This window comes from Octopus bimaculoides, chromosome 9 (assembly GCF_046866305.1).
Source record: "Octopus bimaculoides isolate indiv1 chromosome 9, ASM4686630v1, whole genome shotgun sequence".
Lineage (NCBI taxonomy): Eukaryota > Metazoa > Mollusca > Cephalopoda > Octopoda > Octopodidae > Octopus > Octopus bimaculoides.
The window spans coordinates 71713108-71740982 of NC_142936.1; the positions used below are offsets into that span (position 1 = coordinate 71713108).

General features: G+C 37.4%; 2 protein-coding genes and 1 long non-coding RNA gene across 4 annotated transcripts in view; 2 read left to right on the plus strand and 1 right to left on the minus strand.

Moving 5' to 3' along the window:
* LOC106881654 (putative aarF domain-containing protein kinase 5) overlaps nt 1–1435 on the minus strand; it is a 29521-nt gene extending 28086 nt beyond the window's left edge. Inside the window, exon 1 of one of the 2 annotated variants that reach the window (XM_014932119.3) lies at nt 1373–1435. Coding sequence is in view for 1 of the 2 variants with exons in the window: in XM_089357702.1 (XP_089213828.1) it covers nt 1134–1145 (12 nt within the window). In the remaining variant the exon portion in view is untranslated. Of the gene's footprint in view, nt 1–1133; nt 1155–1372 lie in introns of those variants that run through there. The other variant, XM_089357702.1, reaches the window with a different exon arrangement.
* Nucleotides 601–6868, plus strand: LOC149134190 (uncharacterized). The gene is made up of 2 exons (XR_016243189.1): nt 601–1119; nt 5962–6868. It is a non-coding gene; the product is annotated as an uncharacterized LOC149134190 (long non-coding RNA).
* A 3096-nt stretch (nt 6869–9964) lies between these two features.
* LOC106881652 (exosome complex exonuclease RRP44) overlaps nt 9965–27875 on the plus strand; it is a 33949-nt gene continuing 16038 nt past the window's right edge. The window contains exons 1-15 of the mRNA XM_014932116.3: nt 9965–10268; nt 13088–13150; nt 14850–14944; nt 16475–16671; nt 17099–17175; nt 17701–17850; nt 18554–18700; nt 20532–20660; nt 22290–22427; nt 23668–23814; nt 23957–24073; nt 25691–25792; nt 26118–26182; nt 26442–26526; nt 27705–27829. Coding sequence (XP_014787602.1) covers nt 10044–10268; nt 13088–13150; nt 14850–14944; nt 16475–16671; nt 17099–17175; nt 17701–17850; nt 18554–18700; nt 20532–20660; nt 22290–22427; nt 23668–23814; nt 23957–24073; nt 25691–25792; nt 26118–26182; nt 26442–26526; nt 27705–27829 — 1862 coding nt within the window. The 5' untranslated portion in view covers nt 9965–10043. The remainder of the gene's footprint in view (nt 10269–13087; nt 13151–14849; nt 14945–16474; nt 16672–17098; nt 17176–17700; nt 17851–18553; nt 18701–20531; nt 20661–22289; nt 22428–23667; nt 23815–23956; nt 24074–25690; nt 25793–26117; nt 26183–26441; nt 26527–27704; nt 27830–27875) is intronic.

Here is a 27875-nt window from a genome sequence, read left to right on the forward strand (position 1 = left end):
AGAGTATATGTCTATCCTTCTGGATAGTTATAAAAGCATAAACCCCAAGCAAAAAGATAGTTCAGTCACTTCAGTGACAACTCAGTGAAGTCTGGCTGACCAGCTAAAACCTTGGTCAGAGGGAGAAATGAAGCTTACTGTCAGTGCATGGTGAGGCGCAAGCCAAGCCCTTGTTATAATTATGTATATAATTATTATATATATATATATATGCATGCCTTTGTGTCTGTTTGTTCCCCCACCATTGTTTGACAACCGATGTTGGTGTGTTTATGTAGTCGTAACATAGCAGTTCGACATAAGACACCGATAAAATAAGTACTAGGCTTACAAAGAATAAGCCATAGGGTTCGATTTCTTTGACTAAAAACTTTTAAGGCGGTGCTCCAGCAAGGCTGCAGTCAACTGACAAGTAAAAGAATAAAAGCATGTAGACTAGCAAACACAGGTATTGCCCTCACAATTGTCGTATATAATATTTGCGTCATAAACTCCTATAGACCATATTATATAGTGGTATCACATAATAGATGAACTTAGACCATCATTGTACATTTTATGAAAGAAATAAAAAAGTTAATAATCCTTTCTGCTATAAGCATAAAACCTGAAATTTTAGGCGAAGAGGTCTAGCTGACTTCAACGGCTGGTACTTACTTCATCGACCCCGAAAGGATGAAGGGTAAGGTCGACCTCGGTGACATTTGAACTCAGAACATGAAGAGCCGGAAGGAATGCTGTTATCCTTTCTACTATAAGTACAGGGGGTGAGCTAGTCGATTGCATCGACTCCAGTGCTCAACTGATACCTATTTTATCGATCTCGAAGGGATGAAAGGCGAAGTCGACTTCGACGAAAATAATAATGATAATTCATCTCGTTAATAAGGACCAGCTTTTTAAAATAGCTATAAAATTTATTTATCGAAGAAATTATCTATACAGGAAGATAGATATAAAAAAAAATACATACATAATGTTAATAATTCTTCATAATACATTTTAGTATTTGAAGCGGATTATAGTGCTGAAAGGAATATGATAATGTTCCATTTGAGTGATCTTATTGAAGAGCAGTAGGAAACGATTTATTCCAGCCGTAACAACGTTAAGAAAAAAGTAAGAATATTTACATTATATTTCATTTAAATGGATTTTCTTCGTAGATGTGACGGGGAAGATGTCAACTATTTCTAAGTGACTTGCAAGATATTTTATACAGAGGTCACGTAAAAAGAAAAAGAAAACGTGGGTTTCGATAATCATATTGTAGTAATAGTTTGTTTTGTTTCGTTTGTTTGCTTGTTTTTAGAGGTAATAGATAAGGCTAACTAGAATGGTGAAGAAGAAATGGAAGTGTCAAAATTCTTACCTGTTTATCGTAGGATGAATTGTTTTTCTGTTGAGATCATAAGAAGACGAAAACAAGTTGTGCAATATAAAAATAAAGGGAGCTAACTCTAAACTAACTCTAAATTACATGACAATATCAGTGAGTGGTGGTGGTGAAAAAAGATCTACATTCAACATGGTGACAGAGACCTCAAGAGACAACAAGTTATAAGTTCGAATTCGTGTTATGACTAGGGTGCCATATTTTTGGTTTTGCACAAATTATTTTTCTAGAGAATGTCTATAAAAATATAAGAAAGTTAGAAGTTTGTTCTAAAAGTAATTTGATTATAAGATGATTGTGTGATGTTAAAGATGACAGTAAAAGGTGTTTGCTATCATCATCATCATCATCATCGTTTAACGTCCGCTTTCCATGCTAGCATGGGTTGGACGATTTGACTGAGGACTGGTGAAACCGGATGGCAACACCAGGCTCCAATCTGATTTGGCAGAGTTTCTACAGCTGGATGCCCTTCCTAACACCAACCACTCAGAGAGTGTAGTGAGTGCTTTTACGTGTCACCTGCAGGAAGGCCAGTCAGGCGGTACTGGCAACGGCCATGCTCAAAATGGTGTATTTTATGTGCCACCCGCACAAGAGCCAGTCCAGGGGCACTGGCAACGATCACATTTAAAAGTATTTTGATACTGTTTACAGATTAAAATGTTTTGGGGATTACATAGACAATATTTTCCTTAGGATATGAGCAGTTTCCCATAGCACTATTTTTTTAATTTCTTACATTTTTGAATTTCCAGGTATCTGGGATATATAGCAATCACCTCCTTTTGCTATTATTACTAGCACACCTATGACAACAGATATTAGTCTTGAGGTTCCACATTTTGCCAATTTCTATTTCAATATCTTTATACTTGCTCAGTTTTTGGTAGGCCTTGACAGGCACATTTATATTAATTGGGACAGTCATATTGATGAGGAGGCATGATTTTTGTCTGAAATCCTTCACTATAATGTGCAGTCTATTTGCATCTATCTTTCTGTCAGTTTGAACAGTAAAGCTCCACAGGAGTGAGATATGAACGTTTTCAAACACCGGAAGTGGCTTGTGTTCCCACCAGTTTTTATCATGGGGCAGGTCGAGGTCTTTGCAAATTACCCCCTGAATATACTGTGAAGCTCTATCATGCTTGTTATTATTATTATTTGATGCAAACTCACAGCTTATTTTGTTGGGTATGATGGAAAGTGTCAGCTGTCCACAGCCAGTAGACTAAGATGGCACATGCTTCAAGAACACTGCAAAGAATTCTTGCAGTTCCAAGCAATGCTAATTTTTGTAGGTGTTCTACCTTTGCATTTGTACCAATCTTTTTGAGCCATGATGGTAGTTGGGTGCTGATACTTCCAAGTGTGCCAGTTACTATTGATACCATGTCTATTCTCCTCATTGAGCCCAACCTTTGTATTTCCCACTTCAAATCATCATAGTTGTTCAATCGTCATATTATTATTATTACTGTTATTAAGGCAGCGAGCTGACAGAATCATTAGCACACCAAACAAAATGCTTAGCAGTGTTTCGTCTGTCTTTACGTTCTGAGTTCAAATTCCGCCATGGTCAACTTTGCCTTTCATCTTTCCGGGGGTCGATAAATTAAGTACCAGTTGTGTACTGGAGTCAATCTAATCAACTGCCCCCCGCCCCCACCCACAAATTTCAGGCCTTGTGCCTACAGTAGAAAGGATTATTGTTATTATTATTATCATTATTATTACTATTATTATAAAAGGCAGCAAGCTAGCAGGATTGTTAGTACACCAGGCAAAATGCTTAGCAGTATTTTTGTCTGTCGTTATGTTCTGAGTTCAAATTCTACTGAGGTCGACTTTGCATTTCGTCCTCTCAAGGTCAATTAAATAAGTACCAGTTACGCACTGAAGTTGATGTACTCAACTTAATCCCTTCCCACAGATTTGAGGCCTTGCGCTTCCAGTAGAAAGGATTATTATTATTATTATTATTATTATTAAGGCACTGAGCTGGCAGAATCATTAATATACTACACAAGATGCTTAGCAGCATTTCATCCATCTTTACATTCTGAGTTCAAATTCCACTGAAGTTGACTTCACCTTTTATCTTTTTGGGTTTGATAAAATAAGTACCAGTTGAACACTGGGATTGAGGTAATCGTCTAGCTTCTTTCTTCAAAATTTCAGGCCTTGTGCCTATAGTAGAAAGACTTATTATTGTTAAGGCAGTGAGTTGCTAGAATCATTATCATGCCAAACAAAATGCTTTATGAACATTTCTTCCAGATTTATGTTCTAAATTCAAATGCCACTGAAAGTTTTCCTTTCATCTATTGAGGTTGATAAAATAAGTGTCAGTTGAGCATTAGGCTCACTGTAATCAACTAGGCTCCCTCCTCCTAAAATTTCTGGCCTTGTGCCTCTCTTAGAAAAAAGTTATTACTATCATTAGTAGGTGAACTGGCAGAATCATTGATGTATCAGACAAAATGCTTAGCAGAGTAGGAAAATGTCAACCAACAGGTGAAGGTTATTAATGTTAATAAACCTGAGACAGCTAGGTATATATGAACATCATGTCTTATTGAGAATGCTGTCTAGAGATCTTGTATGTGAAAATCTTTACCACACTGGATACATATATTCTGCAGCTGAATAGCAGAGAGTCAATACTGCTATTTCATGTTTTGGAGAATTTGAAGGCCATTAATTTTTGTAGGATAATAGTCTGTGTGCTCACTTTGGCCCTTGGATTATTTGAGAGTTTCCTGAATGATACCTCAATAAAAAGAAGGTTAAGTATTTCTTTTTATCAGATTAATGCATAGAATAAATGAACATCTTTAATTATTGGTTCCAAATTTTGGCACAGGGCCAGCAATTTCATGGGAGGGTAAGTCAATTACATCTACCCTAGTACATGACTAATGCTTATTTTATTGATCCTGAATGGATAAAAGGCAAAGTCAACCTCAGTAGAATTTGAACTCAGAACATAGGGATGGACGAAATGCCGCTAAACATTTTGCCTGACATGCTAATAATTCTGTCAACTCACTGCCTTAATATCTTTGATTATTACATACAATCTAAGGTGGCAAGCTGGCAGAATTGTTAACACTTTCATGAAATGATTAGTGGCATTTCATTCAGCTCTTTACATTCTGAGTTCAAATTCTGCCAAAGTCAACTTTGCCTTTCATCCTTTACAGAGTCAATAAGATAAGTACCTTTTGAGCACTGAGCTCAATGTAATCAACCATCATTGCTCCTTAAAACTGTTGACCTTGTGCAAAATTTGAAATCATTTATTACATACAGTTCATTATGTTTCATATTTCTTCTAAATTTATATTGACATCAATATGTTTAAAAGACATACAATCTACTTAACAGTCTGCACTGATTTTTAACCTCATGTATCATCTGTTCTTCTCACATATCTTTACCAATACAGTCTGTTTTCTTATCTACACCAGCCAGATCAAAGTCCTTAGAAAACTTGGCATGATCTCTTTATTAATCTTAAAATTAATGGTTTTGAAAGGCAACTTGTTAATATTGATTTCAAATTTTAGCACAAGGCTAGCAATTTCGTAGGAGTAAGTCAATTACTTCAACCCCGGAGTTCAACTGGTACTCATTTTATCAACCCAAAAATGATGAAAGACAAAGTTAACCTTGATGGAATTTGAACTCAGAATGTAAAAACAAACAAAATGCCATTAAGCATTTTGCTAAAAAGCCTGTTTATATTGAATTAATAATTTGTGAAATATTAGTAATATAATTTAATAATGTCAATTTTTTCATGAGTAATTTGAACCATAAGTAATTTATTATGTTGTTAAAGAGATAAAAGATGAAGTAAGGGATGACACAAGTCAATGAACTTGACATGCAAAATTAACAACCAAATTTCTTTCAAATGACACACTTTCATTTAAAAAGAAAGAGGAAAAGTATATTGGATAAGATGGGTTGGTCAAGACTAGTATGTCTATGAGCATTGATCAGTTCATTCAGTATTCTTCTGTGACATATGGATGACATCAAACCAATGCTGCTTTGCATAGCTGTGGCATTGTTTACATATATCTGGAGAACTGACTGAAATCCAGAACAGATAGAAATTAGTAGAGTCTCTCCAAAATAAGAAAACTGGTTTTAAATTTTGGCACAAGGCTAGCAATTTCGAGGGAAGGGGGATAGTAAGTTATATCGACCCCAGTATTCAACTGGTACTTATTTTATCAACCCTGGAAGCATGAAAGGCAAACTCAAGCTTGGTGAAATTTGAACTCAAAATGTAAAGATGGATGAAAATATTCAGGTGTGCAAATGTTGCATCCACTTTTTCACAGCCATTTTCACCTCATCAGTGTCATGAAATCTTTGACCCTGAAGACTGGAAGCTGGAGTGCACAAGTTCCAGGCTGTACAGTGGATAGTGATCCACTCACTGACCAACCCAATTAGCTGATTAGCTGATTTATTGCCAAAGATGTGTGGATTATTTTCAAATTTTCATCTGGTCTCTTCTAAGGAACTTCTCTCGTCTTTTTCAGTGTCTCAATGTACCACTCCAGAAAATCAAGAAGAATGACATATTTGTCATTCCCCGCAAAAAAGTCATCATGCCTTTCTGTTTCAATAACTGATGCTTGAACTTCTAAGACCTTGGAGTAGACCTTCGTCTTTGGATCATAAAAATACACACATTTCATCTTGTCACCAGATCAGAAAAATAATGTATCTTCATTGACTTCAAATGCTTCCAACAGAACACACCAGAATTTCACTCTCCTCTTTTTTTTTAAATCAGATATCATCTGCATTTGAGAACATTCAGCAAAAACGACTGGATTTGTGGAGTGCAAAGAATTAGATTCTTCATGACAACAATGCACCCTGTCACCAAGTTCTCCTCACTCATGAATTTCTCACCAAAATCAACATGGTATTGCTTCCACATCCACCTTATTCGCCAGATTTAGCACCTGCAGACTTCCATCTCTTCCCCAAGATGAAAATGCAGCTCAATGGTGACTATTTAACACTATTGTCAAAATCCAGAGTGAATCACAGAAGGTCCTCAACTCACTTACACAAAATGACTTCCAGGCTAGATTCCAAAAGTGGCAGGAATGTTAGAACCGGTGTATTGCTGTGCAAGGTGACTTTTTTGAAGAAGATCATGTTAAAACATCAATTGATAATGATTTTCTAAACTTGTAAAGTAATTAATATTTCTTGCTAACATCAGTCTCACAAGAATCTCCACCACTTATCAGCCTTACTATGTTTCTCTTGCTTTCTGACTCTGTCTCCTAGAGGTGTGCTGAACCATTCTCTAGATCAGTGGTTCTTAACCTTTTTACTACCCCACCTCCCCTAGCAATTTGTCCTTCTCTCCATGTCCCCCTTGCATCTATAAAATTCCCTCCCAGATTTTAAATAAAATCTAGAATATGCTTTTTGCCTTTTTCCTGAATGTGAATTAGACACATTATACAAAATATGTATAATTTTATATATATAATCACATTATACAAAAAGTGAGATACTTGACACTGCTTCTGAGCAAAAAAAAGTTTGCTTTTTTTATTGAATATGAATTAGTCGCATTATTAGTGAGATACCAGGAGACCGAAATGATGCAGCAAATCAGCTCCTAAGATAGGGGTCAGCAGTTTAGCAATGACAAATACCCACTGGAAGGTGTGGCAAAGTCCTAAGTTCAGCGTTAGGGACTGTTCACCATAGGTTGGAATCGGTGAGTGGTTGACTGCCTGAAGACAGACTGGTGTCTCTTTTCTTTTGCCTGAAGTGCTGGAAACAGTAATTATGCTGACTTCCATGCTGGTGTCAACAAGGAAACATGTGCCTGTTATGCAATCACAAATGAAAAACAGGCGACTTTGTGGAACTTCCATCGCGTTTAATTCCTGGTTGTTGTTTCCCAAACTGGATGCTGAAAACGAGCATGGGATCATGCATTTCTGTACCCATGTTCCGAACTTTCGGTGGTACCAACATGTTTCATGCAAGTTGCAGGTGGCACTTGGGCTTCAGGACCATCTACCAAATCGATGCAATTGGCTGTTACTTCGACGCAGTGTACCAAGCGATAGGGCCTGTATCTGCGCTGCCTACTGCGTCATCAGTGGGCACAAGTTCAAAATTTCGGAAGTACTGGTCGCGGAAAGGAAAGGATTTGTAAGGGGAACAGCTGGCATCACTGTCGATACCGTTGAATATCTATGTGGTACCTCAGCTATTTTTAGTCAGCTAGCTCTGCTAGTTCCTCAATGGAAGTGGATTCTCGCATGGAAGCTAGGACCACCTGTGTCTTGGCGGACAGACACTGGAGAAAAAGCTGCTTAAAAATCTTTTCAGAGAGGATCTCATCTCCAAGAAGCTGCTTCATTCATTGTAGAAGCTGGGAAGGCATTCTATCACCCAATTCTTCCAATGTAAGGAGCTAGTGGAGTCGCTTTTGTTGGGACTCTGAAGTTCTGTTGATTAGGATAGTTTTGAAAGTGTCATATGACACTGAACCAGGTGGTGCCATAATGAGATCACAGACCACGTTCATGATCACTGGTGATAGGGAACCAATCACATGCGTAAGTCGAGACGCATCGCTCATTATTCGGTTGGAAGAAAACTGGGCCTCTATATGGTGAAACCATAATGCAGGGTCGTGCGTCCAAAACGGCGGAATCCTTAACGTAATCGCCGCCTGGAATGCCATGTTGACCGTGGATGTGTTTGCCGCTGGGTCGTGTTCTGGGAGGGCCATTATGTGCCAATTAATCGCAGGAATTTTCCAGTTCTAATTCATTGCCGGGTGATGTGAAGGCTGTGATTCTTTGATGGAGTCACCGAATGTAGTGGAAAGGTGTATCAAAAGATGTTGAGGTAACAGATACAATAGGCATGTGGATGCCTTCAAAGTAAACAATGGAATAACATCGGTCTGTAGTTTAAATAATTTATTTAAACGGTGCTTTCATTTGCTTGTGGTATACACAAATTTTCACTACATCAATTCGTTGCCAACTGCTTCGAGCTGGCAAAGAAATCAACAGGATACATCTGTGGATATGATAGGGTAGAACTGTATATGTTTTGTGTCTGTGTGTGCGTTGGTCATTCATGTTGAATATCTCGTGGCGCATCTCTGGCTTGACTGTCTGTCCCTTTAACCATTACTGTATTTATAACAAGTCGTGGCAGCTAGAAGGACAGACATACCACAGGAGAAATTGTACCTAAATAGGTCAACTCCTGTCCATTTGAACTTCACCTGACATGGCTGAGGTCGGAGGTCAAAGGGAAACGATCCATCATCTTTTGACAGGACAAAGAAATTTCTTTCGCATCTGTGGTGGATCAGACGATGTGGGTCCTTAGATTCGGTTTCGAATCTAAGCTCAGAGAAAGGAAGTTTTAGTTTTTTATAAGCCAAACTGTGAACATGCTTGCTACAGTTTCGTTAATAGAGTACAACGTGCAAGAGTATGCGGCAACCTATTAACTCAGCCATCTACATTTACTCTTTTACTTGTTTCAGTCATTTGACTGCGGCCATGCTGGAGCACCGCCTTTAGTCGAGCAAATCGACCCCAGGACTTATTCTTTGGAAGCCGAGTACTTATTCTATCGGTCTCTTTTCCAGAACCGCTAAGTTACGGGGACGTAAATACACCAGCATCCGTTGTCAAGCGATGTTGGGGGGACAAACACAGACACACACACACATACATATATACGACGGGCTTCTTTCAGTTTCCCTCTACCAAATCCACTCACAAGGCTTTGGTCAGCCCGAAACTATAGTAGAAGACACTTGCCCAAGGTGCCACGCAGTGGGACTGAACCCGGAACCATGTGGTTGGTAAGCAAGCTACTTACCACACAGCCACACCTGCGCCTTTTTTAAAATTTTTTTGCGCATATATATTAGATATATAAACTGTGGAAATAGTTTACGAATAAACCATTAGCTTTCCAGTGCAACAAACAAGGCGTCAGTCTACTAGACGAAAGGTCGAAGGTTCATATTTTGTCGACAAAATCTAAAACAAAATCACTGAACTTCAAAGACCCATCAACTTACGCATAATTAGTACGAATATGAGATATAAGTCACTGCGGTAAACAGTAGAAACTCCGCGTAAGAGACAAGTGTTTTGTTAAATTTAAGTGTTGAGCTCAAACTTCTCCATTGTAAAAATATGCACAAGATCAGTGCCCGAGACAAAGCGAAAAAGTAATACAGACAAGGTGTTCGAAAAATAAGTTAATTTTGTAAACCGGTGATGTATTTCAAAAAAGTTCCTAATGAATTTAATACTTAAATATATTAAGATTGAGTTACATTACCAAAGAAAGAAAAATAAGTATTAACCAGATTCTGGTTGTTATATTTCTTCTAAATTCTACGATTAATAATACTGTTACAGAATTTTACTATATTATTAATTAAAAATAAAATTAAAATGACCCAAACGGAAATATTATTGTTAGTACCGGAAGTTGACGGTGCAATCTCAAATTCACCTTATTACATTACTAACGTGCGCGATTGTACACATGTTTAATCCTTTATTGATTTACATTTAGTAATGGTAATAGGTTCATAATGCTCACTACAAAAACATTTTTCAAGAAAAATAGGAAGGGAGGTGTGATGAAGATAAATCGGGAACATTATCTTCGAGATGACATCTCCTGTGGATCCGAGATCTGTGATCTATGTGCTTGTATGGGTGGAAGTACTCCGCTTGATACTAAGAGTTCCATTCCAACCACGATTGTGAAAGGCTGTTATTATCTTATTCCCGATACAAATATTATAATGCATCAGGTAAAGTGAAGCAGTTTATTTATTTGTGGATATTCTGTAACATTTTTCTTTTTAACTGGATTTTCTTTTAAAATTTAAGAAAACGAAATCTTTCAAACTCCAGTTGTTGTTGATGTTGGTTATTTACTGATGTGGATGCGCAATGGCCCAGTGGTTAGGGCAGCGGACTCGCGGTTTCGATTCCCAGACCGGGCGTTGTGAGTGTTTATTGAGCGAAAACACCTAAAAGCTCCACGAGGCTCCGGCAGGGGATGGTGGCGAACCCTGTTGTACTCTTTCACCACAACTTTCTCTCACTCCCACTTCCTGTTTCTGTTGTGCCTGTAATTCAAAGGGTCAGCCTTGTCACGCTGAATCTCCCCGAGAACTACGTTAAGGGTACACGTGTCTGTGGATTGCTCAGCCACTTGCACGTTAATTTCACGAGCAGGCTGTTCCGTTGATCGGATCAACTGGAACCCTCGACGTCGTAAGCGACGGAGTGCCAACAACAACAACATTTACTGGTCAACCTTGATCTAACAGATGTATGACCACTCCGTCACTTTAGACTTTCCAGGACTAATGTGACCCTTAAAAAAAACAAGAACAGTGAGTGTAATTTGTGAAAGATTTGACTGCTATTTTTACCAACCCAAATCGCCAAGTAGAGTGTTTTCTTGTTTAGACGTTCTGAGACCCGGCGCGTTACAAAGAATCATCTTTGCTTTTAATCCTTTGGGGCCGATAAAATAAAGTACCAGTCAAGTACTAAGGTCGATGATATCCACTAACCCTTTCCCCTCAAAATCGTTAGCCTTCTCTGTATCTTTTACTTGCTTCACTCATTAGACCGTGGTCATGCTGGGGCATCGCCTTGAAGACCTTTTAATCGGATGAATCGACCCCAGTACATATTTTTTTAAAGCCTGGTACTTATTCTATCGCTTCTTTTGCCGAACTACTATGTTGCAAGGACGTAAACACACCGACACCGGTTGTCAAGCTGTGGTGTGAGACAAACACAGACACAGAGACACATATATATATATATATATATATATATATATATATGCCTTATACCTAAGTCAGAAACCTTATAAAGAAAGTACCTCGTTTTCCATGAAATTCCGGTTAAATCTTAATTTGAAATGCTGAAAGAAAGCGAAAGTAAAATGCGTAAAAAATAAACGGAAGTAACACGTGAAATAATCAAAAGGAAAACGAAAGTACGAAACGTAATACGGTCAAGATGGACAATATGTAATCTGAATCTTTCCCCCCTTATTTTTTTTTTTTTTTTTTTTTACGGAATCCCACGTTTTAGGCTATGGAGATTCCGATTCTGAAAAAAAATTTCAAAAATCTCAAATTCAAATTTCGATTCCCCCCCCCCATTTCTTCATTTTAAAATATTTTCCGGGAATTTTTTTTTTTTTTTTTTAGAAATGCGTAAAAAAATACGGAGATTATGATTCTGAAAAAAAATTGTTTGAAAAATTTCAAGCCCCCCCCCCTCAAGCAGGCTATTTACATGCTAGAAATAACAGCCAAATCTCACAAAACTGCGATTACATAAAGCAAGAAATGTGTAATCAATCTACTCACCTTTCTGCAGAGATTTCTTTCAGAGTAATTTCTTGCAGTAATATGAAATTAGAGTTTTTTTTTGTTGAACAATGTAATTTTATATACTCTTAAAAAGACTGAAGAGTCACAGCTTGAATACCTCTGATCATAGGTTTTGATTCTAAAATAACTGACAAGTTATCTTTCACCATCCATCTTCCATGCTGGCATATGTTGACTGGTTTGACTGGATCCAGTGGGTCCAATGACTGCATTGAGTGGAGAGCATGTGTGTGTGGCACCAGCACTAGTGAGTTGCCATGCAGCTTGCAAAACTACACTACAATCCCCTTCAAATGAATGGGGTTACAGTAGAGGAAGGTGGCTTTATTCTAGGAGATGAGAAGTTAGTATCAGAGAAGGGGTTAGAACAGAACAGGTTTCTTGCTGTAGAAGAGTTACATGGCTACTCATATTATAGAAGATTGGGTGAGAGTAACTGCTGTGGAGCTGTAAAGAGAGATAATAAAATGGTGGTGAGGAAATGTCAGAGTGAACTGTGAAAATAGAAGGTGAATTGAGGTGAGTAGTGACAGAAGAACAGTGAGTGAGATTGTGGAGAGTCAGTGAAGGGGAAAATGTAATGAAGAACAGTGATTGATAAATTGACAAAGAGAAGAATAGATGACTATAAAGATTGGGTGGAAGTAGTGAATGGTGGAGAGGTAGTCGATGATATGAGGGAAAGAAGGGAATAGTAGACAGAGGTGGGGTTAAGAAGTAGCAGAATAGTAATAATAAAATGGTGGTGAGGAAATGTCAGAGTGAATTGAGGTGAGTAGTGACAGAAGAACAGTGAGTGAGATTGTGGAGAGTCAGTGAAGGGGAAAATGTAATGAAGAACAGTGATTGATAAATTGACAAAGAGAAGAATAGATGACTATAAAGATTGGGTGGAAGTAGTGAATGGTGGAGAGGTAGTCAATGATATGAGGGAAAGAAGGGAATAGTAGACAGAGGTGGGGTTAAGAAGTAGCAGAATAGTAATATAGTAGGCTGAAGAAGGATGAGTGAGATGGGAATGATGTGTAAATGAGTATGTTGTTCAGAAATGAGGCAGATATAGTGCTGGAGAGAATAAGAGATGTAAGGTAATTTGGTAGCACAGAAGGGTAATCTGTGTAAAATATGAGAGGAGAGTAACAATATTAAAAATTAAAGGTGGATTATGAGTGAAGAGATTATATATTTGTTTTGCTTTTATTTTCTAGTTGGATATCCTTGAAGATCCCACGATTAAAAATGTTATAATTCTCCAAACAGTTTTGCAAGAGGTAATTGTTTGTTTTTTTTTATTTTGCCAAAAAAGCAAATCATTTTATATTTTGTCTTCAGTGTTTTATGTTCACTTTTCCATACTAATAGAAACTGAATGATTTTGAAAATATAAAGTTACATATGTGAGATCTTGTATTAGGTCTTCTGAGTAGAAAGGATTTCTTAGACTTAGTAATAAATATATATATACATTATAAGATACTATTAACCCTTTAGTATTCAGATTACTCTGTTGAATGTAATCCTTATTTACTCACATTGTTTAGAATTAATCATGCATTATCTCATAGCTTTGAGATTTTGATAATGTGATTGTATATTTGTACTATGATATTATAGGGTAGGTGTGAGAAGCTGGATCTGGTTGGTTTAAACATGAAACAGCCAGGACATTTTGGCCAGATATAGCCGGTTTAAATGCTAAAGGGTCTGTCTTATCTTTTGAGTGTATATTTACTACATTTCTAGATGAGTTCATATTGATGTCTGTTTTTCAGAGGAAACAGCCATCAATAAAAGAACTTCACTTTTTTAATCAATCTCAACATGTTCCAGATTGATCTCTGATCATCAACAGATATCTCATTTCTGGATGTGTATGTAGGTCTCCAGACTGGATTTACACCAAGAACATTTCGTTTGTAAATTAAGGGTAATAATGTCATTATCCACTAGTCCACTAGGGTATATATAAACTGTGACATCCAATTAATATGCCACTGACCACATTGGGATCAGAGCCAACCTTGGTACAGCCATTGTATTAGAACACTGACTAAGACACAGTATTTTGTTTGTCTTGGTCTAACTGGTTTCCCTTTTATAGTTCAAGGTTTAGCATTTATCAGACCCACCGCGTGGCACCTTCGGCAACTGTCTTCTGTTATAGCCTTGGGTCAACCAAAGCCTTATGATTGAATTAGGTAGTAGGGGGGGGGGTGTTCCTGTCGTGTGTATGCATGTGTGTGAAGTTGCTTGTGCCTCCTAAGGGATAGGAGGGAAAGGGCAGCCAACTACAAAAGCTGTTCATGTACAAATATCAAGCTTTGAAGAACCATATCACCCAAGCTTGTATATAAAAATTGGCTTTAGTCAGCCCAGAACTATGGTGGAAACCACTTGCCCAAGGTGCCATGCAGTGGGACTGAACTGAAAACCATGAGATTGGAAAGTACCTCACAGTCATTTGACTGTGGCCATACTGGGGCACATACTGTAGTGTGTTAGTTGAAGAAATCAACCCCTGGACTTATTTTATTTTAAGCCTAGTACTTATTCTATTGGTCTCTTTTGTTGAACCACTAAGTTATGTGGACATAAACACACTAACACCAGTTGTCAAGAGGTGATGGGGGTCACACACAAGCACAAAAACACACTCATATAGATATATATGATGGGTTTCTTTCAGTTTCTGTCTGCCAAATCAACTCACAAGGCTTTGGTTGGCCTGAGGCTTTAGTAGAAAACACCTCCCCAAGGTGCTATGCAGTGAGACTGAACCTGGAACCATGTGGTTGGGAAGAAAGCTTCTTACCACACAGCCATGTTTATGCCTATTATAAAATCAATAAAAATCCACACTATTTATGCTTAGTTCATAAATTAACATTAGGAGTCCTTAATTTATCAAATACTTCCATTTACAAACGCAGGTTAACTGAAGGCATTAATATTTGTATTTTCTCTTCACAGGTAAAGAACCGCAACATCGCAGCTTATAAACGACTCCAAGACTTAATAAGCCATCCAGATAAACATTTCTATATTTTTTCAAATGAATTTCATCAGTAAGTTTTACCGTTACAAATTTTCTTTTGGACTATAAATAATAGTTTCAGATTTTAGGGGAGCAGGTTAGTCAATACTATCAACTCCAGTACATGACTGATACAATTCCGAAAGGATAAAAGGCAAATTTGAAACCGCAGATTATAAAGAGTCTGGAAAACATAACAAAGCATTTTGCCTGATTCTGTCACCTGACCTTTTTTTAGATTATAATATTAATTAAGTAAAGGATAAGGGGTAAAGACACCCTTCATTTATGAATGACCATGACATTGCACCTAAAAAGTTACCCTCAGAGGCACAAGTCCAGGCAAGACCAGCAGTTACCCATGCATACCAGCCACCCCTTTCCACACCACTGATGTTGTCCAAGGGAAAGGCAAGCACTAATACAGTTTGGCACTGCTGAGTGAATTGGAGCAACATGAAATAGAGTGTCTTACTCAAGAACAAAACACACTGCCTGGTCCAGGAATCAAATTCACTACTTCATAAATGTAAGCCTGATGCTCTAACCACTGAGCCATGCACCTACACTAATTAAGTATAGTATTACTAGTTATAGTAATATAACCATTTGTTGTTATTTTGACAGAAGCTGACCAAGCAGAAGCCTGCACTATCCTTCTGTGTCTGTTTTGGTAGGGTTTTTACAGCTGGATGCTCTTAACACCAACCACTCCACAGTGTGAGACGAGTGCTTTTTACATGGCCCCAGCATAGGCGAGGCCAGTTTTGGCTTGGTTTTTACAGCCGGATACCCTTCTAAATGCCAACCACTTTACAGTGTGGACTGGATGCTTTTTTTAAGTGGCACCTACACTGGCAGGGTCACCAAGTAACTTTGCAAGTCAAGGAATCTTTGAGAGTGGTGAGGGGGATTGGAGGAGGTGATCTATTGTGTCAGATTATGTAAGGTCAGAGTGTGACACAGAGACAGAAACGTCTTGCTGTAGAGGAGGTCATGGTTATCCAGCCAGAGAGAGAAAGAGAGTGTTAACAAGAAATAGGCCAGAAACATGAGTGCTGCTGTTCCTCAGTTGGTCTCCATCTTCCACATGTGCCATCCACTTTTTATATATATATACATATAATATTTTGTTAATTCTCTCCAGACCTTCCGTAACCCACTACTTTTTCAGATTACTCTGTGAAAACAATGTTTATTTACTATTTTGAATTAATCTTCATTATCTTGTAACTTTGAGATTTCAGTGATGTAACTTTATTCTTAGAATGACATTGTAGAGTAGGTGTGAGAGACTGGATATGGCCAATTTGGACCTAAAACTGAGTGAATATTTTGACCAGTTTAAGTGCTAAAGGGTTAATTTTCATTGAAGCTTGTGAGGGTAAAAACAGAGTTACTCTGCCAGAAAAGGAAGAATTCAATACAAGAGGAAGTGTCAACCATCCTGAGCAGAGATAGATTCACACTTTTTTCTTTTATAAGTTAGTTGTGACTTGAATCATTATTGTATGTAGCTTGTTAATTAATTTACAGCATTGGTTCATTTCTTTCTTTTTAGGTCAACATACATTGAACGTGAAGCAGGAGAATCTTCTAATGACCGTAATGACCGTGCCATTCGAGAGGCCACAAAGTGGTACCAAGAACATTTAAATTCTGTCACCAATGGCAAAAATAACATAAAAGTTGTTCTTCTCTCTGATGATGTCACCAACAAGCTGAAAGCAGAGGAAGATGGGATTCTTGGATTTAGTAGTAAGTTGGGTTTTCTGTGTATCTGTCTGTCTGTCTGGAAATTGGAACTCAACTAAAATAAATCAAAAATTATTTTAAAATGAAGGTTTAACAATTTTTTTCCATTAAATAGTCATTAGCATTTTATTGAAACTAATTCTCTCTACTAAAGGCACAAAGCCTGAAATTATGGAGGAGGAGACCAGTTGATTACATTGATCAACCCCAGTGTTCCACTGGTACTTATTTTATTGACCCCAAAAGAATGAAAGGCAAAGTTGTCCTTGGCAGAATTTGAACTCAGAACATAAAAATGGACAAAATGCCACTAAGCATTTTGCCCTGTGTGCTAACAATTCTGCCAACTCACCACCCTACTTTTTTTTTTTTTTTTTCATTTAAAATAATGATATGAAAAAATATAATTCAATGTGATTTTTCTTTTCAGTGAACTACTTCATCAAGAATTTGAAAAATGCTACTCATCTACTTGACAAGTTGGCATCTCATGAAGAAAACAATCATGTAAATATTACAAGTGTTTTTTCATCATATATCAAAATGAAAGACCAAAAAAAAAATGTGATATAGGTGTCAGCATAACCGCATTGTTAAGAACCATGCAATCATGGTTCACTTCGCAATTACCTGGTTTCAGATTCAGTCACACTGCATAGCATTTTGAGCAAGTGTCTTCTACTATAGTCCTGCCCTTGTTAGTGAATTAGGTACACAGAAATTATGCAAAAACCTGTTGTGTGTATATGTGTGTGTAGATACTTTTATTAAAGCCAAAAATATTTTCAGAAACTGTTGCTCAGTTTCACATTGCTGTTTGTCAGACAGTATGATCACAACTGTCCACTCTGAGTAAAAGTGAATGAAGATTTTATTAGCTTTAATAAAAGCATATGACCCTGCCTTCTGTATTCAAGTACTATTATTTTCCACCTTACCTTCTTTTGCATTTGTGATTTACTTTTGTTATGATACCAATGTTCTGTAGCTTATCAATATTTTTGCTTATTTATTTATTTTTCTTCTTTTTAGCCTATTGGAAGAACTTTATTCCCAGAGCATTTATCATTTTCTGAGATACAGAAAGGTATTAAACTTGGTAAATACAAGCAAGGAAAATTCCAAGCAAGTCGAGAAAACTACCTGGAGGGTAGAGTGAGTGTTATTGGTGCAGATGAGATGGTGAGTTATGAAATATCTTTAATAAATTTTTCCAACTCTTTTTCACTATAACGTTTTATATGAGATGACTTAGAAGTGGGAGCTTTTCCTTCCTTTCTTTCTCTACCTCCTCCTCTGTTCTTTTCTGCCTTGCAAATTACAAGGTCACCTCACTAGTGCCAGTGCCGCATTAAAAAGCACCCAGTGCTCTTTGTAAAGTGGTTGGCATTAGGAAGGGCATCCAGCTGTAGAAACCATGTCAAAGATGCATTGGAGTTTGACGCAGCCTTGCAGCTTACTGGTTCCTTATGAAACCAACCTACCCATGCCAGCATGGAAAGCAGTCATTAAATGCCATCTCAACAAAATTCCATCCATTCCATGTTAAAACAATGATGATGATGCAGATAGGTACAGATGTGTTTGTGTGGCTAAAATGTTTGTTTCCCAACCACATGGTTTTAGGTTCAGTCCTACTGCATGGCACCTCGGGCAAGTGTCTTCTACTATAGCCTCAAGCCAACCAATGTTTTGTGAGTATGTTTGCTAGATGGAAACTGAAAGAAGCCCATCATATATATGCATATAGGCACAATCACAGCTCAGTGGTTTAGAAACCTGCTTTCCAACCACTTGGTTTTGGGTTCGGGTGGCGATGGTGGTGGTAGTGATTATGATGATGATGTCCTATTGATAATTGTCTTTTCTCGTTTTGTGTGGTTAGGTTTTAGTTGTTGGCCGTGAAAACCTTAATCGTGCTGTCAATGAGGACATTGTTGCTCTTGAAATCTTACCTGAAGAAGAATGGACTTGTCCATCCTCCATTATAATGGAAAATACAGCAGACGAAGTGAAGGAAGAAGAAGTAGAGGTATTTATTTATTTATTTATATGTGTGTATGTATGTATATCTTTTAGTGAACGTGCATGGCTTAGTTGTTAGGGTATTCAGCTCATGAACATAAGGTTGTGAGTTCAATTCCCAGCAATGTGTTGTGTCCTTGAGCAAAACACTTTATTTCATGTTGCTCCAGTCCACTCAGCTGGCAAAAATGAGTTGTACCTGTATTTCAAAGGGCCAGCCTTCTCACATTCTGTGTCATGCTGAATCTCCCTGAGGACTATGTTAAGGGTACACGTGTCTGTGGACTGCTCAGCCACTTGCAAGTTAATTTCACAAGCTGGCTGTTCAGCTGATAGGATCAACTGGAACCCTTGTCATCGCAACCGGTGGAGTGCCAGTCAGTTTTATAAATTTTTATCATTGGTTTCATCAATTACGTATAAACATTTATATATACCCTTGTTTCTCCCTTCTTAATATCTATTATTTCTACCTGTTTTATGTTCAATCTCTCACACGTACCCGACAATGTCATTCTAAAAGTAAATCTCAAAGCTGCTCCAGCATGGCCAGAGTCAAAATGACAAACAAATAAAAGAGTAAAATAATAATTAGATATTACATTTGACAGAGTAATTCAAATGCGAAAAGTATAAAATATATTATTATTCAAGAGGTAATATTTATACCCACTTAAACAGTGATGTTCTGTTAGAACAAACTTTACAGTGGTAGATACCATGAGAGAAACTCTTATATTGGGTTTTTGGTGCAAAATGCACTCTTGTTTATATCGCTAATAGGGAGATAAATCCCTGCTATCTCCAGCACTGAGACCACCAGATCACATGATTTCAACCTCCCTTGGTCTTGTCAGTGATGAACACTCAGCTGCTAGAGATAGCAGCGACTCATCTCCCTGCCAGCGATATATAGAAAAACAGTGTCAGAACAGGTGCTGGTATCATGATTTGAATTAATGCTTTGTATTTCTACCTCTGCCTTTCACTTCCCATCTTTGAGGTTCAATGTTTACTTCCACCTTGTTTGAGTGTGAATATACCCCACTCTATCGCATCCTGCCAGACGGTATTTTTCCTTCTCTTTAAATGGATCCTCTTCTTTCAATGTCACATTTTAATCTTTTTCTTCTTTGTCAACCTGAATTTTTCTGCTCCATCTCTCTTCATATTAAAACTCTCTCTCTCTCTCTCTGCATTTACTGTTTCAATACTCTCTCCTATAATGTTTAGTACTTCTCTTTCTCATCCTCTCTCTCTCTCTCTCTCTCTCTTCTCCTATAATCTTTGGTGCCTGCCTACTCTCCTCATTCCCTTCTCCCTCTTTCACACACACTTTCTCTTTCCATTTACTGTTTCTGTGCTTTTATAACAATTAGTGCCTCTCATCTTCATCCTCCACCTACTCTACCCTCTCTCTCTCTCTCTTTCACTGTTTCTACACTATTTCTCTTACAATAATTAATGCCTGTAATTCTATCTTCATTCTTTTCCCATATCTCTCACTCTCTCTTTCTCTTCCCCAATCTACAGGGTGTCCACAAAGTCTGGGTACATGGGGATTAACACATACTTTAAGAAATTATTATTTCTTATATTTAATTGTTTATGTTCTGATTTTATTTACTCCATGTACCCAGACTTTGTGGACCCCCTGTATATCTAGTGTGTTTAGATCTAGTTTTGAATCTTTCTTCAAAATTTCTTTTTAATGCTGTAATCCTATCCCTAACCACCACAACTACCTTCCCATCCTCCATTAAAAGTTCAATTAAAGAGACAATGTTTTTTTTTTTTAATCAGTTTTATCTGCTTTCTACTCTCTTATCAACCTTCAGGATGAAATTAAAAAGTCCATCAACAAAGTTCCAAAAGAAAAACGTCAACTAACTGGACGTATTGTTGGTATTATACGGCAGAACAGACGAAATTACTGTGGCATTCTTCAGCTATCAGATATAAAGGAGGTAAAGTAACGATTTTCTGATATGGAATTATATGTGGTGCATGCATGGGTGTATTGTTAAGAAGCTTGCTTCCCAACCATGTAGTCTTGGGCAAGTGTCTTTTACTATAGCCCCAGGCTGACCAAAGTCTTGCAAGTGGATTTGGCATGGTAAGTGATTACTCCCTCAAAGTGCCAGGTGTTAAAACACCTGAAAGTCATGAACAGGTAAGACAACTTGCCTCCGGTCTCATCCAGGAATGATGGGCATTGGTGTTTTGCCATTTTTGTGGTGAATCATACCACCAGTCTGCAACTTATATGCATATGGTGTAAAAACTATGTGCTGATATGCCCCAGCAATGCATACATAGGAATAAATTCAAATATGAAATAAAATCAGTGCTAGTGTAATAAGCATTCTCGACTTCATAGAGTAAAGATCCCCTTTGGTCATGAATAACCATGGGATTGCACCTAGAAAGTTACCCACCAAGGCACAAGTCCAGGCAAGGTTGTTTATGGGAGACCAGCAGTCAGCCATGCATACCAGCCTCCCCTCTCCTCACCACCAATGTTGTCCAAGGGAAAAGCAAACACCAATACAGTTTGGCACCAGTGGTGTTGCAACTCATTTCTACTGCTGAATGAACTGGAGCAACATGAAATAGAGTGTCTTGCTCAAGAACACAACTCACTGCCTCATGATTGTGAGTCAGACATTCTAACCACTGAGCCATTATGGTTAACATATATGCTTTGTGTGTTTGCATGGAAAACTGGTGAATATTACTTTGCTTGGAAACAGGGAAGGGTTGGCAGAAGGAAGAGCATTTGCCCAAGAAACAAACTGGCCCCAGCAAATTTAGATATTAAAAGTAAAAGCTATTTTTGAGTAGGGTTTTCTGTGTTCTAACTCCAAATATTTCTGTCTTTCATTGTTGCTCTTAGGTTAAAAGTTAGGTGTTAAACAGAAAATGAACTAGCAGAGTTGGTAGAATATTAGTAAAAAAAAGATTGTGTATATATCTTGAATCTCCACATGCTAAGTTGAAATCTAGCCATGGCCAACCCTGTGTATTTTGCGTTTTAATCTATTCATTTATTTGTCTCAGTTGTTTGACTGCAGCCATGCTGGAGCACTGCCTTTTAGTCGAAGAAATCGACCCCAGGACTTATTCTTTGTAAGCCTGGTACTTATTCTATCGGTTGCTTTTGCCGAACTGCTAAGTTACGGGAATGTAAACATACCAGCATCAGTTGTCGAGCAATGGTGGGGAGGGATAAACACAGACACAAAGACACACACATAAATATATACATATATATATATATATATATATACGACAGGCTTCTCTCAGTTTCCATCTACCAAATCCACTCACAAGGCTTTGATCAGCCTGAGGCTATAGCAGAAGACACTTGCCCAAGGTGCCATGCAGTGGAACTGAACCCAGGACCATGTGGTTGGGAAACAAGCTTCTTACCCCACAGCTACACCTGCGCCTATAATGTTTTTTTTTAATGAAAGAGACCTATCTCTTAATCCCTGCGAATATTGTTTTTATTTCATTTAATTGTTTATTTGTTATTAATATATAAATATATTTATGGATTTTTTTTTTTTTTTTTTTTTTTTTTTTTTATGAAGAAAAAGACCCATCTCTTCATCCCAGCAAATAAGTTAATTCCTAAAATTCAGATCCGCACCGAACAAGGCAAGGAACTTGTTGGACAACGTATTATAGTTGTCATTGATAAATGGCCCCAATATTCACGATTTCCTATGGTAAGTACTTTGTATTAATTTCTCTTGACTTTATTTTTTTACTATATTTCTGTTGAAACACATTAATTTTGAAAATAATGAAGAATTTTGGAAAAATAGCTTTGTCATTAATTAGTTGGTGTCTGGATCATAAATTCACATTCAGAAAATTTTAGTTTATCATAGAACCTGGGTCAGTCTTTGGTAGGTTGGTATCAAAAGGGTTAAACATCATCACCATTTGGCATCTGTCTTCTATGCTGGATTGGATTAGATGGTTTGACAGGAGCTTGCAAAGTAGAAGACTGTGCCAACCGCTACTGTCACCTGTGGCATGGTCTCTATGACTTGATGCCTTTCCTTTGCAGGAAAGCCATTTTACAGAGTGTATTGGTTGTCTTTTACATGGCACCAGCCCCAGGAAGATCAGCAAATAACTTGCAAGACAGAGATCTCTCAACTGAGAGGGAGAGTGGTATTGAGTGACATGGCTTTGTGCCAGGTCATGAGAGGTTAAACTATGATAGAGACACAGAAACAGGTGTCTTGCTGTAGAGGAGACAGATGGTTACTCAAGTCAGAGAAGACAGATGGTTGTGATGTGCTGGGGTGTACCTTCAACGTACAAGGAGGTGAATGTAAGTGGAGTGGTACAAAGGATTGGATAGGGTGCATAAGCAGAGAATTCACAAGAGGTGCCAGTAGCATGTAAAAAGCACCTTTCAAACTTTGGGCCTTGTGGAGGCAGTGACAAGTGACCAAGACCTTTGGCAATATACCGTGCTTAAGAAGACCTGTCAAGCCAAATGAGATCGTAGTTGTGGCTGATGCCAGTGTTTCATAACTGGCACATAAGAAACACCCACTACACTCTTGGAGTGATTGGCGTTAGGAAGGGTATCCAGCTGTAGAAACCATGCCAAATCAGGTTGGAACCTGGTGCAGCTCTCCAGCTTACCAGTTTTCAGTCAAACCATCCAACCTATGCTAGCATGGAAAAAGGACATTCGATGATAAAAGGAAAGGGAAATGCAGTGAGTGATGAAATACAGCTATATAGGGAAGCAACAAAACCTTTAGTTTAGTATTACAGATCAAATGGTGTCAGATAGTTGGTATCAAAGGGTTAAATCATCATCATCATCAACTAATGTCCGTTTTACATGCTGGCATGGGTTGAAATAATTATTAATTTAGAAATATTAACTGCCTTAATTCTCTTTTTATCTGTTATGGTTATGATTTTTTATTTGCTTTAAAGGGACATTTTGTCAAGAAACTGGGTCCAATTGGAGATAAAGACACTGAAAATGAAGTCTTATTATTGGAACATGATGTCCCCCATTCTGAATTTTCTCAAAGAGTGCTTGAGTGTTTACCGAAGTTGCCATGGATCATAACAGATGAGGTAAAACAATTTACATTCTTTTATTTGTTTCAGTCTATGGACTGCTGTGCTCTTTTTTTTCTTAAACCTTTTCCTTATTATATTAGTCTCTTTTGCAAAACTGTTAAATTACAGGGATACAAAAAGTTTGTCAATTTTACAGGACTTGAAACAAAGACAAGACATTCGTCATATCAACATCTGCAGTGTTGATCCTCCCGGCTGTACTGATATTGATGATGCACTTCACTGTAGACTCTTAGAGAATGGTAATTATGAGGTAATGTAAACTTTTTATTTTATTTTGTTGTATTTCTCTGATAAAAAAAGTTGTAATTTGCTTGAAGCACTGCAGTAACTATAAACGAGATAAATGTTTGCCAAATCCTTTGAGCAAAGTTAACCATAGCTTTGTGAGTGAATCTGATAGATGGAAACTGAAAGAAGCCCGTTGTATCTTTTATCTTTTTCCTGTTTCAGCCATTAGACTGCAGCCTTGCTGTGGGCACCACCTTGACTGATTTAGTCAAACAAATTGACCCCAGTACTCATTTCATCAGTATCTTTTGCTGAATTGCTAAGTTACAAACCAACACCAGTTGTCAAGTGGTGATGGTGGACACACACATAAATATATACATATATACAACATGCCTCTTTCAGTTTCCATCTACCAAATCTACTCACAAGGCTTTAGTCAGCCCAACGTATAGTTGAAGACACTTATCACACACACATATGTTTATGTGTGTGCATATATATATATAAACATATGTATGTATGTATATATATATATATATATATATATATATATTGGTGTTTGGAAGGGCATCCAACTGTAAAAACTTTGCCAAAACTGACCACACCTGTGATTATGCCACGTAAAAAGCACTAAGTCCACTTTGCTGAGTGGTAGGTGTCAGGAAGGGCATCCAGCTGTAAAAATCCTGCCAAAACAGTCACAGAAGTCTGATGCAGGCTTCTGCCTGGCCAGCTCTTGTGAAACTTCCCACCCATGCTAGCATGGAAGGCTGATGTTAAACAATGATGATGATGATATATATGTATATATACATACATACATGCATACATTTACATATACATATATATGCTGACACACACATATACATGTGTGTGTGCATGTTGTTTCTCCTTGTCTTGGCATCAGATGATAGCTGTAAGCAAATGGCCCTGTCATTCACGCAGTGTCTTTTGTTTTCAATCTTGTGCTAATGTTCTGTCATCTGGGAAATATCACTTTGCCTGGAAACAGGTGTGGGTTGGTGACAGGAAAAACATCCAGGCATTGAGAATGTACTTCGATGAATTCCATCTGACCCATGCAACCATGACAAGGTGGATGTAAAAAGGAAGATGAGGACAATATAGATGAAATGTATGAAGAATAATAAATTAAAGGTACAGCATAGCATAAAATTATTGAAGGGAAAAGGAAATCAATAACTAGATTATAGGATTTACACACACATACATCTTTTTTTTTCAACTACTATTCTTTTCTTCTTTTACTTGTTTCAGTCATTTGACTGCAGCCATGCTGGAGCACCGCCTTCTAGTCGAAGAAATCGACCCCAGGACTTATTCTTTGTAAGCCTGGTACTTATTCTATTGGTTTCTATACGATGGGCTTCTTTTCAGTTTCCATCTGCCAAATCCACTCCCAAGGCTTTGGTTGGCCCAAGGCTATAGTAGAATACACTTGCCTAAGGTGCCATGCAGTGGGACTGAACCCAGAATTATGTGGTTGGGAAGCAAGCATCTTACCACACAGCCATGCCTACAATATCTACAAAATTTACTCATAAGGCAAAAAAGCTAAGACCATTGTTGATCTGTATCAATTCTGCTGTTCTTATAACTCAGGTGTCTGTTTCAGGTTGGTGTCCACATTGCCGATGTATCTCATTTCATCCGCCCATACACAGCTATAGATGATGAGGCCAAACACAGAGCAACAACAGTCTACTTGACCGATCAGGTAACTAATTGTATCATTGAACCAATTCTTTCATTAACCTTTTAGCATTCAGATTTTTCTGTCAAATACAATGCTTATACATTCACACTATTTTGAATTAACCATGCATTATTTCGAAGCTCCAAGATTATGATGATGTGATTGCTTAATTTTAGAATAACATTGCTGGGTGTGTGTGAGAGGCCAAATCTGGCCAGTTTGAACATAAAATTAAGTAGAATGTTTGGGCCAGATATTGTCAGTTTAAATGCTAAAGGGTTGATGAATTTTGTTGCTAATTACTTGATATTTTATATAAATTAACTCTTTGTATTCTAATATCTAGAGAATAGACATGGTACCTGAATTACTCAGCTCAAATCTGTGTTCCCTTCGAGACGATGGTGACCGGTAAGTTGACATGCTTTTCTTCTCTTTTTCTTTCTCTTTTCTTCTGGCTTTGCTTTCCGAGTTCAAATCTTGCTATGGTCAACTCTGCCTTTCATCCTTTCAGGGTTGATGGAATCTATTAGCTCTTTCTCTCAAATTTGTGGGCTTTGTGCCTATAGTAGAAAGGATATTAACTATGTAACACATATTTCTCAATAAAACAATACTTTATCAGTTTTTATCAATTTTTTTTTTCTTTTCCTTTTAAATCTTTCTACAGCTTTGCCTTTTCCGTCATCTGGGAGATGAATGTAAATGCCGAGATTATAAGCACTAAATTTCATAAATCCGTTATCCGTTCAAAGGTAAGAAGTAATTAAATAGAAATAAAAAGATCTCTTGGGATATTATATTGTTTTCTTATAAGTGGGGCAGTACATTCTATTGAAACTAACATCTACATAACTGGATACTTTGTTACTGATTATGATCTTGGCTGTGGTTATTTAACCACCAGTTATTTCTGACTGAGTTGACTCTATGATCAAAAGTATTCTGGCAATGACCAACACAACCTTATAGTTTTTTTGGTGGGGTTTTTCTGGGTATTGTGTATATAACACTACATTATGCATTGTAGTGTCAGATCAGACATCAGTTTTAAGATGCCTTCCCTCTACAACCAAAAGACTTCTAGAAGGAAGCCACAAAATTTATCCGAGGTTTAAAAAAATTAAAACTTAACTTCATCTTTAGTTCCAAAAATTCGTGTAAGCTTTGAATTTATTAGTAGCTTTGCTGTTGTTAACCCTTTTATTACCATGCTTATGTTGAAATACATTGCCTTTGAAAATAATAACAAATTTAGTAAAATGTTTTTGTCACTGGTACATAAATTAACATAAAATTTCAATGGAAGGTTTTAATTTAAATCACTTCAACCTTCTTGTTACCATAATCGTAGTTGTGGCCAAAGCCAGTGTCACATTACAGGCACTTGTGCCAGTGACACACAAAAAGCACCCTTTGAACGTTGGACCTCATGGAGGTGATAAGTGACTGAAACTTCTGGTGATATGCCATGCTTGAGAATATTCGTCAAGCCAAATGAAATTGTAGTTGTGGCCAATGCTGGTGTCATGTAACTGGCATGTAAAAAGCACCCATTACACTCTTGGAGTGGTTGGTATTAGGAAGGGTATCCAGCCATAGAAACCATGCCAAATCAGATTGGAACCTAGTGCAGCACTCCAGTATGGAAAGTAGACGCTAAATGATGATTTCTATTGAAATACGCTGCCTCTGTTTCAATTAAATTTGAAAATCATGAAGAACTTATTAAGCTAACTTTAGTGTTATTAAATTGTTGTATGGTACATAAATTAACATGAAAATCTGATGGCAGCTTTTAATTTAGATCACTTTAAAATAGTGAATTAGTATCATATAACTTGGAGAAGTTTCGGGTGGATTGGTTTAAAAAAGGTTAATGAAGATAATAAAAGAATGTGCAAATTAAGATAGTTATCTGAACTGCTTACAGGCTTCATTCACCTACCAAGAGGCTCAATCAAGAATTGACAGTGATTCTACAGATGAACTGACTGAAGGTCTACGTCGACTGAACAATCTGGCAAAGATTCTAAAGAAGAAGAGGATTGAAAATGGGTCTGTTTACTTACTTTTCATTCTTTCTTTTATGTCATTTTTATTG